Source organism: Eumetopias jubatus, unplaced genomic scaffold (assembly GCF_037043125.1).
Source record: "Eumetopias jubatus isolate StellerSeaLion01/CBP00866 unplaced genomic scaffold, mEumJub1_p1.0 scaffold_5, whole genome shotgun sequence".
Classification (NCBI taxonomy): domain Eukaryota; kingdom Metazoa; phylum Chordata; class Mammalia; order Carnivora; family Otariidae; genus Eumetopias; species Eumetopias jubatus.
In genome coordinates, this window is record NW_028274811.1 from 45,789,407 (window position 1) to 45,801,623 (window position 12,217).

Sequence of the window (12,217 nt, forward strand, 5' to 3'; positions counted from 1 at the left end):
AAACTTTTACATTATTAATTTGAAGAAAAGTAATATTGCTTCCAGATGCTACAGAAGAAAAATGTCACATTTCTCTGGTTCAAGATAACAAAATAATGGATTAGACAAGAAAAATATAATAATCAAAATATCATCTAATTAGGTATTTGAATTTTACATCAGAAAATTTAATCTCTAATATAGGTTTATGTTACATGCTTATACCCAAGTGCAATAAAAATAAAGGATATGATTATAACTCTCATATTTGATCTTCGTTAATCCCACCCCTTCACTGGCTTACCATATTCTCCTGACCTTTGTAATCATGTGAGACTGTGAGCCTTCATCTTGCCTTTCCTGCCTTCTTCCTGGGCGTAAAGATAATCAATGACCAGAAATATGTAAAATTCCCAGATATATCTGTCATTTTTCCATAATGAGGGGAAACAAGAGAAGGCCCAGAACTTTAGAGCCAAAGGCAATGGGGAAGTTCCGTCTAAACATAATATTACCAGGTAGGAATGGGGTAGAGTTGGAGGGGACCACATAAAGAAATCTGAACTCAAGGCACTCCTCTAATTTTGTTTAGCTATTGAGATTCACAAAGCAAGTCTGCAGTATATAGCAGCTGTCTAATAGATGCAGGGAGGATCTGTATTGGGTGTATAGGCCAATTAGAAACCTTGAGAATAGGACTCTTTGCCACTCTGTAAGAATACTGTAAGATTAATGTAATGCCCAAGCTATTAACTAATATTTAATAATACTTAAAATTTCATACATAGTAAGTTATAAGAATAACACAATCAGTTAAGCACTTTATCATTTACAGATTGTAGTGGAATTGTTTGGTAGGTGATTGGTAATGGTGTTGTTCGCTAATTAATCCAAAAAATATATGTACATTTTTTGCATCTTCTATTTGTCAAGCAGTGCGCTAGGTGCCGAGGATAACAGCAATAAGCAAAACAGATAAAATTCCTGACCTCCTGGAGTATACATTCTAGAAGGGAGAGGACAAAATAAATAAGCAGACCATGTTCTGAGGAGGTGAAATTTGAGAGTTTTGACAAGAGCTCAGAGCCCAAAATCATAAAGGATATGATTATAACTCTCATATTTGATCTTCGTTAATCCCACCCCTTCACTGGCTTACCATATTCTCCTGACCTTTGTAATCATGTGAGACTGTGAGCCTTCATCTTGCCTTTCCTGCCTTCTTCCTGGGCATAAAGATAATCAATGACCAGAAATATGTAAAATTCATAAAAGTTGTCAACAACTTTTACATGTCAGGACTTTTATTTCATTTACCCTTACAACTCTGTAAGGTGTATTATATTTCCTTCCCACAAATGAAGAAACTTGCTCAGGAAGGCTAAGGAACTTGCTTAATCTAACAGCTAATCAGTGGCAGTTCCATCATAATGTAAATGGAAACTAAAGTTTTAGTTTAGGCAAAACAGCATGTTCATTCATTCCATTAGAATCTGAATGTTCATTCAGTATGACATAGTTCATAAAACTTTTATATAAAGACACTCCACCTTTGCCTTCAATGAACTTCATTTAATCTTGAATATAGCCCTCTATTTACACATTTCATACAGTAAATACCATTTTAAAATGCTTTCTAAATATTACAATGTGTGATTTTGGAGCAGGCATGAATTTAACAATTTTCTATCTCTTTTTAATGAGAAAAAGGAAGTAAGAATATTATTCAAATTCATATGTTTACTTGGTAATAAAGCTAACATTAAGGATCTGGTCTTCTCACTTCCAGTCCATTTATCAGTATTTATTTCTTTATGAAACTGTCACAGTTACTTTTTGATAATCTTACCATTCTTTAATGTTCATCGTAATCACCAAGTTATTTGAAATACCTTCTTTTTCCCACAGTTCTTACTGAAACTCTAACAAAATTTTACATATATAGTATATATAACACTAAAATGGTACAAAAAAAGTTAAGTTGATTATCAAAGACTTAGGAGGATTATTCCTCATTTTAGCACAACTTTAACGGTATGTTTATATAGAAAATACACAGATTCACACAACAGTGGCTGATGTCACTATACAGGGTGAAGAGTGGCTGGACTTGAGTGAGAGCCACTTGGGAAGGAGTGGCTGTCCACCTCATGCTGTTGTTTGAAGAGGAAGGTGTTCAGAGCCCCTAATTTAGTGCTGTTGCTAACTCTGGCCACCAAGAATGCGATGAACAAAAGAGAAGTGGCTTGTACCAATCACTTGAGCCAATCATTTGTTGCCTTCAAGAGCTGACCCCCATTGCCAAGGAAACAAGCCACTGGCCAGGCCGCCTAAGGCTACCAGGCCTATGCCATAACCACAGACACCTGTGAGAGCATAAAAACATAAGCTTGAGGAACCTGGTTTTAAACATCACTCCCTTGTGTTTTTAATGACGAAATAACAAACCAGGTTAGGATTGTGACATTTTATTTCTTAAAAAGCCTTGGGAGAGTGTTATTAACTTACTAGCTCAAAGTTTACAAGTACCCTTGTGAGGATAAACAGAAGTGGTTAGTCAGCAGCATATAGGCCATTTGCAGACTCTTAGGCTTGGAGAATTAAAAAGGGTCACAATACAGTTGTTTGTCTTATTATTTCCCTTAAGTTTTTTTTTTCCTTTCTTTTCCTTCCCTTTTCTTTCTTTTTCTTTCTTTCTTTCTTTCTTTGAGAGAGAGACAGAGAGAGAGCACGAGTAGGGGGAGAGGGAGAAGCAGACTCCCCGCTGAGCAGGCAGCCCAATGCAGGGCTGGAAACAGGACTCCTAGATCATGACCTGAGCCAAAGGCAGACACTTAACTGACTGAGCCACCCAGGTGCTCCTTTTTTTTCTATTTTTTGTCTAATTTTTTAAAAAGCAGAAAATAGAGAACTAGATGGCAGCAAAACAACTACACCTCTTGTATGTGAGGATGTGTCTGATAGAGCTAATCAGACAGACAAGCTTGTATTACAATAAATGACTTGTAATAAATTCTCGGCACTAAGGTTTATTAGTACCATGACTCTAGGTAGAACAGAACTGTACATATTTCTGTGCAAAGATGAAAAGCCATATTCATGATTTGTTAGATAGGTCTCCTGAATTTAGTCTTTTTCCAGAATTAAAACAGAAGAACCAATCCTATCCTAGCACTGGAATTAATCTTCAGATATCTAGAAACTTCATCACAATACAAAACAAAGTGATTATTTTCCTTTCTGTAATTAGCTTTCCCTGTTACATTTTTTGAAAAGCAAAATCCCAAGCAGGCCAGGTTTTTTGCCAGTTTCGTTTCTGGCATGGTTTGGCTGACTTTTTAGTTTATTGCTCTAATGATACTCAAAAGTTTTTAAAATTCAGGCTCAGTATATAGCATCTGAATATGGAGAAAAAAATTAAGTTAAAAAAACAAAAGTAATCAATACGTTTATAAAAATTATAACTCAAAGGTCTATAGCTTTTCTAATCTTTAGTAATTACATCATTTTTATAGAAATAGCCAAGTGTTAGTATATAAATGAACAGTAATGAAATATTTCTGTATTGGAACTATGCAGCCATAAACTTAATATCTAATTTGAGGTTTTCCTTTCCAATATGATAGTAACTTTTCTTTCAAAGATAAATGAGATTAGCTTGTTGAGACAGACTTTTTCCAACATCGATCATTGTCTCACTCAGATTTTAAGTAAGAGAGCTAAAGGTTTTTGTTTTCTGGTGCCTTACGCATAGTAGGCTTTACATATCTTTGTGTCCCTTCCTCAAGAATCTTCATTTTGAAGTTATTTTTATCTGTTAATACAATTGTTACAGTTAAAGGGTTTGTCTTCAGAGCTTTCTTTAAATGTTTTTATTTAAATAATGGGGCTTTTTAGTATAAACTGAACAGAAAAAATGTTTCACTCAAAAGGAAGATCTTTTTTCCCCCATTACTGTTTCCTTAATTAATTATAAAGAAAAGCCTGGCTTAATAGAAAGTATAAAAGCTTATCTATAATGCTATTTTCAGGCTTGAAACCTTAAACATAGGTTTAGGGCTCTGTCAATAAAGCATGTGCATTTCTTCCCGTTATTTATTTATTTATTTATTTAAATTTATTTACTTGTCAGAGAGAGAGCACAAACGGGAAGTGGCAGGCAGAGGGAGAAGCAGGCTCCCCGCAGAGCAAGGAGCCCAATTTGGGACTCAATCCCAGGACCCTGGGATCATGACCTGAGCTGAAGGCAGCGGCCCAGCCAACTGTACCACTCAGGTGTCCCTCTTTCTGTTTTTTATTTTTTTAAATTTTTTTTAAAGATTTATTTATTTATTTGAGAGAGCGAGAATGAGAGAGAGAGAGAGTACATGAGAGGGGGGGAGGGTCAGAGGGAGAAGCCGGCTCCTCGCTGAGCAGGGAGCCCGATGCGGGGCTCGATCCCGGGACCCTGGGATCATGACCTGAGCCGAAGGCAGACGCTTAACGACTGAGCCACCCAGGCGCCCCGAAAAGAAGATATTTAATAACTACAGATATCACCCAAATACATCACCTAAGGAAAACAGGGCGTTGACAATCTTTGCTATTGTACATGTGGTCCTAAACAGGGGACTGGCTAAAGAAATTGTGGTACATTCTCAAGATGTGGTATTGAGCAGTTAATAAAAAGAATGACTTAGTGTGTTCAGTTTTGTACCTGGGATTTGTTCTAAGACACGAAGACAGAGAAATGATTGTCATGAAGAAGAAAGCGTATACCCACAGACCCCCGGAACCAGGAGGCGGGGCACACCATGCCTTGCAGAGCTACATGGAGAAGGACCACGGCTAGTCGGGAGGCAGAGCGGGAGGCAGAGCGTGGCCCAGAGCCTTTGCTGGGGCTTTGTGGCAAGGACTGGATGAAGCAGGAAGGTACACTGAATAAATTTAGGATTGGATAGTTTGAATAATTTTGGTGGTCTCTGGGATATTGGAGTGGTCCCTAGTTGTCTGGGGCCTGGCCCTGCGGTCATTTAGGGCAGTAGGAACACTGCGTTGGTGTGAGTTTGATCAAACTGAGTTTGACAAAGAAGATGGTTGTGGGTGTGGACTCTGGACTGATTGGTTTGTATATCAAAGACTCACTCTCAGGGGAGTCAGTTGCTAATCTGTGGAAATTAGTGAGTCCTGGAATGGGGCAGTGTTGCCAGGATGAAAGCCACAAATGCCAGAGTATCAAGAATACAGAAAATAAGAAAATATAATTAATACACTTGCATCATATCAAGGAATTTTGAGGCAATGCTAGTAGAGAGTATGGCATAAGATGCCATTAACCAAGAAAACAGATCTGAAATTCTTGGGGTCTCTAACAGTATCTTGGTGGAGTTGTAAAGTATGTTAAAAGTATGATGTAGGGGCACCTGGGTGGCTCAGTCGTTAAGCGTCTGCCTTTGGCTCAGGTCACAGTCCCAGGGTCCTGGGATCGAGCCCCACATCAGGCTCCCTGCTTGGCGGGAAGCCTGCTTCTCCCTTTCCCACTCCCCCTGCTTGTGTTCCCTATCTCTCTGTCTCTCTCTCTCTCTCTGTCAATTAAATAAATAAAATCTTTAAAAAAATAAAAAAATAAAAAAAAAGTATGATGTATGTCTGTCTCTATCGCTCTATTTATATCTCAAGGTGGTGGGTCCAGCAGTTATTTTGTCGCAGGGTATGAAATGGTAAGTTAGTAAAGTATGTGTAAAGATTAGGGATATCATGTAGCCAAAAGGAAAAGAATGGCTGTGGTGGTCAGGGTGGGAGACAAAATGAGAGGCGGAAAAGTCTTGGGAAGTACCTGGTTCTCTCCCCAGAGGGTTGAAGGATTTTACTGATATGAGGCAGGTGCCTAAGGAGAAAGCAATAATCTCCATTAATATTTAGAATGGAAGATAGTAGTAACCGCTACCATATTTCCCTATGGGCATGGGAGGGTAGGAGTGTGCCTTTTGGCAGGAAACAAAGACTGTAGCCGGATCATGGGCTAAGCAGACAGTAAGCTCAGAACCATGATGGGATCCCTACTATCAAAGGAATAAAAGCAAAAATGTCCTGTGTCTAATTTGTGCCTTAGGAGAGCCAGCCCATGGGCACCCATGGGCTCACCTCTTAACAGTGAGGTCTTGGACTGGGGCAGTGATATCTAGGATGTGGAACTGGGGTATCCTTTCCAAAAGGGTACCCACTTGAGGTGACGTGGGTCTCAGCATTTGCAGCAATGGCTTATTTAGAGGGTTTGGGTCTCCAGATTGTAAGTTAAGGAAATCACGCAGACCAATGCTAATAGGACCAACAGTCAACAGAAAGGTATGTGGCTATACCTCACAGGGTTGTTGTTTTTTTTTGTTGTTGTTGTTGAAGTCTAGGCTCAAATGAGTCCTATATTAGATGAACAGCTGTCTGATCTATGGACAATCTGGATAATGGGTCCCAAAAGAGTATGCACTCTTGATATGGCCTCCAGCCCTTCTGGGATAGGGGAATGATAAACAATTTATAAAGACAGGGGAAAATGTTATAAAAAGGGCCTCATAAATAATGAATGTTTATATACATGGCAGCAAGACACTTCTCCCTTTAAATACAGGAAAGGGCAATGGAAAAGTTTTCTAAGTTGGTGTGAGGTGTAATTTGGCCAAAGGGACTTGAATTAAGAGAGAATAAGGCCTGGAGCAAGATAGAGACCCTTCACAGGTCCATTTACTGGAGCAGAACTCGAAAAGGAGTTATTTGAGAAGGCCACTGTATCTATTAATTAAACCAGCTATTTGGGACTTAATACGGACATGAAAGTTCTATTGAATACCTTTTCCAAAAGACTAGCATTGTGTATTTTGAGAAGTAAAATGTGTGTCTTGCTTATTATAAATAATGTCTATAACTCTGAAAGTAATATGGAGTGTCCAGGCAAGGCATTGTATTGTGACCTTAATATAGATGGAGATGTGTAATTTTGACTTAGATTTCAGGTATCTGTGAGGAAAGAGAGTCCCAGAGTTTGCTTGTTTGTTTCTCCCTGAAAGGGACAATTTTTAGGCAATGGCCCAACAATTATAACATAAGTTATAATTAATGTAAAGATGGAGCTACTTATTGGCCAGGGCATCGAGTACTAAGATGACTACATGAAGGCCAAGTGTGTTGTTTCTTGGGTCCCGTCCTTTATTAGGGACATCTTGGCTAAGAGATGGAAAGCAGCAACATTCCACTGAGTTCCATCATGTTTGGTGGCTCGTAGTGTCATTTGCATAGTCTAGGTACTCCCTTGCTGTTCATTCAGTTAATTCCAAGTGTCTTCCCAGTGACCTAGGGGAGTGGTGACATCCTCCAGAACCATGCCATCTGGCAAAGGACCGAGGATAGAGACAGCCACCTCCTCCTACAGGTGGAATATATCAGAGAGCCCAGATTTGGCTCTATCCTACCTTAAGGAGGCCTTGGTAGTTATACTGAGTTTCTGGTGGGCTATTTTCATGACTTAAAGCTTAATACGCTGCTGGGTATGAAAGGTCACAGGCTCAGGGTCTGTGAGAGCCTCTATTTTCCAGAGAGTTGGAAATCTTTAAGGCTTTCTGAGAGCTGGTCTTTACTTTCAACAGTTTAAGTCACCCCCAAGCATAACCTGAAGAGTAGGATTAAAGCCTCCAGATGCAGGCAGACAGACCCAAAGTGGGGCTGTGATTCACTACCTGAGCTGCCCCCCTTTTCCCTCCCCTTCCCCCTTTGGAGGTAAAATCGGCTTCCTCTCTGCCTAAAGCAGGGCTAAAAAGATCACCAATCCTGAGACTTGTCACATGGAAGCTACAGCAGCGCAGGCACACAGATCCAGAGCTTGAAAAACAGATGCTCTTGGTTCGCAAGTCCACAACACATACTTGGTTAATAATGTGGATTGTTGCATACGTGGTTAATACTGTGGATTACTGGATGGGGAGGGAGGTGCTGAGGTGGGAGGAGAGGAATTTCCATGATAATAACAGCAAGCCAAACATCCCATTATGTAAAATTATGTCAAAAAAAGATGCATGGAAGAATGGCCACCAAAATGATAACAGTAGTTACCTTAGGGTGATATGATTCCAGGTGACCATTATATTCTTTTGTAAGTTTTAATGTTGTCTGAATGATTTACAATCAGCATGTATATTTATATAACTAGAAAGAAGCAATATAGTTATTTGCAGCTTAAAGGAGGACTTCTTTTTAAATAAAAAAAAAATTCCAATTTCAGTAGCATTCCCAAAGATCATAAGCATCCTCACTAAGGAGTTGGGGGGAAGTGACAGTATAATGGTCAGAGCTTAAGAAAATCAAGTATAGTAAACATATGTTAAACATTTGCCCAGAAAGGTCTGATATGAGGCCTACCACACACTTAAAAACTCAACAACTATACACTTGTTATTCAAGCTACAAAAACCTCTTTTCCTAGTCTCCTGCTGAGAAGAATCAGAAAGAAAGGGAGTAAGATTAGCTTCATGATAATCACTTGTGGGTTATTATACAAGAAAAGTAGACAATAAAATAGAAATTTTGTGACAACATTTCATGTTGAGCCAGATTTCCTGCCAGGGCATTTTCTGCTTTAATGACTGAAACAGGACTTGGTCACATCTTAACAAGATTCACAGAAGGGAGGTTCAAGCATGAGTACAAGCTACCATCTGACACATAAAAATAAAGAAAACATGGGATTTCCCCCAAATTAAAACCTTCTGTGATACACAATTTTTGGACTGAGTCCAAAAATATTTAATTAAAGCTAGACAATGGTTGGCTAAGGAAATCATTGCAAAAACTGAATGCGTGAATAAAAAAGTATTTAAAAATTGGATGCTAACTTTTCAACTATCATTTTTTATATGATTGTCCTCAGTAAAAGCAGCATAAAAGTGAAAATGAACAAGGTGATGGTACAGCCAGTAGGAGAAAATCAGTGCTGATAACCTTTACTTGCTCATCCTCTGAGATTGCATCTTACAGTTCACACAATGTGCTCAAGGTCTCACACGGGGGCCAGGGGTTGCCAGGATCTGTCTCAATAGAGAGAGTACTATAACAATAGGGGATGCCCCAGGCTACAGTAACTGGGATCAAGAGATATTTTTGGTTAAATAAACTATATAAAAGTCTGCTTCAGGGGGCACCTGGGTGGCTCAGTCGTTAGGGGTCTGCTTTCAGCTCAGGTCATGATCCCAGGGTCCTGGGATCGAGCCCCGCATCGGGGTCCCTGCTCTGCAGGAAGCCTGCTTCTCCCTCTCCCACTCCCCCTGTTTGTGTTCCCTCTCTCGCTGTGTCTCTCTGTCAAATAAATAAATAAAATCTTTAAAAAAAAAAAGTGTGCTTCAGGATTTCATGCAAATACTACCCTCATTTTAAACATGGGTGAAAAAAATCACCCAAATTCAGGGTTAATTTAGCTGTCATCACATAGTTAGGAAGAAAACAGTAACAACAAAAAACAGTCCCATTTTAAAAGTTTCATCAGTAGAGACACAAAGGTACTCAGGATTGAGAATCATCCTTCCTCATCACTGCTGCTCCATGCGTCTTCAAATGCTGGATTTAACTGTGACTTGGTTGTAGTCTTAAAAAGGGAGAAAAAAGGAAAATTTGATTTTTTTACCTCATAATTTTAAGTTCACAACAGTTATGAAATCTATCAAATGAAGAGCAATTACATTATTTTGAAAGTAACAATAAAATTGTTAATTCAAAACAAAAGTAATGTAACAAACACCCCACATACAATGTAAGGCAATGTAACTTCATTTTAAATAGACAAGCCAGAATTTATCCAAATTAACTATGTTTCCTTCAAAGTAATTACTCCACAAACACATACATAAATGCATCTACACACACACACACACACACACACACACACACACACACACACACACACACACACACTGAGCAGCTATTGTTTATGGCATTTCTGCAACTCTTTGGAATTATCTGGATAAGGCTGCACATTAACATCCATGTGGCTAAGATTGGACTCAGGTCTATAATCTGACCTGACAGCCCAAAATATTAATGTTGGCAACTTTTTATTGTTTGGATGGACCTGACTATAAATATGCAAATATCCATATATGGGGAATAAGGTGTTCATCAAACAGAATAACACCATTTTTGGTCCAAAAACTAATGTGAGTTATTAAGTAGTGAGGTTTATTTATTTTTTCATCGCTGGTAAAGCAGTTCCCAAGTACATGAAAAAATATGTCAAAAATGGTAACATGTTTGTCATTAGCTCAAAGGTTTTCCAGGGAGATTTCTTTGAAAGATAATATGCACCTGGATGGTGTTTATTTAAAACAACAAAACATCACAATATTCTTACAACTTAAGAGCCCTATGTAATAAAAGTAATCAGCAACTAGAGGAATTTTAATTATTTGTGGCATTTCAAATCAATTCACTTTCTGAGGAAACTTTTTGGATGGCTACCTTCTTACTCTCTGGCAAATGACTAAAGGGCTTTAAGATGGTCTCATTGTTTTGAGTATCTGGTCATTCTGAGCCAGGTTTGCTTCTTATTCTGCAGCTTTTACATCTATTACAAGTGTGTTCAGACCCCAAATCCAACAATGTATTAGCACCAAGACCACTCACATATTACCTTAGATACTGCCTTTTACAACATACAGCAATGTTTTATGTTAAGAGGAACCTCCGTGTCTAAGCGTGTTTACTGCCTTTTTTTTTGATATGATGACTTAGAATCTTAAAATTTAAACAATGGTAACAGTAGAGAAAGTGTGAATTTCCAGTAAGTTCCCCAATATCACCCAGGATAGTTGGAAAAGGACACATTAATTTAAGTATTCCTTATGGCTATTAAAGCTATAGATCAGAATCTATTACTAAACCTAATGCCCGCTATTGGCACCATTATTAAACTTAATGCTGGCTATCATGACTCAGTTGTACAAACAAAAAATATATCTCAAATACTCAGATAAAAAACTATTACCAAACCTCAGATAATTATTCAATTATTTCTAGCAGCAGTCCACTGATTTGCAATGACTGTACCACACCTAAGTCTGTTTATTTTTACATCCAAACGTTCACTGTACAGAATTGCTGCTGAATCACTATATGGCACATCTGAAACTAACATAACACTGTATGTTAACTGTACTGGGATTAAAAAAAAAAAAAGCTGTAATGTCCTTGGGGGTTAGGTGATTCCTCTCCCTTACTCTATCTTACTCTGCCTTAGATATCTCCCAAAAATGTCCCTGAGTGTGAATAAGCCACACAAAGGTCATGCCTCCTAATTCCACTATGGAAGCCCAATATGCAACCTATTAAACATTTAAATTTCATTGAAGACTCAAGAGAGAAGCAAAATTATGATTTATTATAAATTATTGTTGCTACAGTGAGCAAAGAAACCATAATAATTATGTGAAAATTGAAATGAAATATTGATAAATTTTGATAAATACTATACAAATACTAACACGCAAATACTATAAACTTGACTGTTTATAGTAATATTTTGTTGCTAAAAAAATCACAAATAAAACACACTTGTAATTAAAAGCTACTGTAAGAAGGTTGTATATAGATGTGGTACCCATATTACCGTTTGAGACCCAAAGATGAAGTGTAACTACCATCTATCATTTAAGTTTTCTCTATAACATTTCCTCCTAGTAGACATCCTTTCTATGCTTGAACCTCACCAGGTTGCCTGTTTTATTGAGAGACAGTTGTAAATGTTATGGAGCTAGAGAAGCATGATTTAGAAGGGATCTAGTCCAGGTCCAAATAATGGGAAGGAAGAAACCCTTACATCTACACATATACATCTTGATGTATTCTAAATTCCTTACTGGTAATTACTGGAAAGTCTCTACAGGAGCAAAATAGGGCTGTTTGTGTCAGCAAATGATTACAGCTGACCCCGAAAAACAGGGCTTTGAACTATGTGGATCCACTTATATGCAGATTTTTTTTTGATAAATACAGTACAGTATTGTAAATGTATTTTCTCTTCCTTATGCTTTTCTTAATAACATTTTTTCTCTAGCTTACTTTATTGTAAAAATACAGTATATAATACATATATAGAATATGCGTTAATTGACTGTTTATGTTACGGGTAAGGCTTCCTATCAATAGTAGGCTATTAGTGGTTAAGTTATGGAGGAGTCGAAAGTTACATAAGGATTTTTGATTGCATGGGGGTGGGTGCCAGCAT

The 12,217-nt window shown here is 38.0% G+C and overlaps 1 protein-coding gene across 3 annotated transcripts in view; it reads right to left on the reverse strand.

Moving 5' to 3' along the window:
- Window positions 1-1,530: 1,530 nt before the first annotated feature.
- ERCC8 (ERCC excision repair 8, CSA ubiquitin ligase complex subunit) overlaps window positions 1,531-12,217 on the reverse strand; it is a 61,652-nt gene continuing 50,965 nt past the window's right edge. For all 3 annotated transcript variants that reach the window (XM_088023322.1, XM_088023323.1, XM_088023321.1), the window contains one exon: window positions 1,531-9,583. In XM_088023322.1, coding sequence (XP_087879448.1) covers window positions 9,515-9,583 — 69 coding nt within the window. In that variant the 3' untranslated portion in view covers window positions 1,531-9,514. The remainder of the gene's footprint in view (window positions 9,584-12,217) is intronic.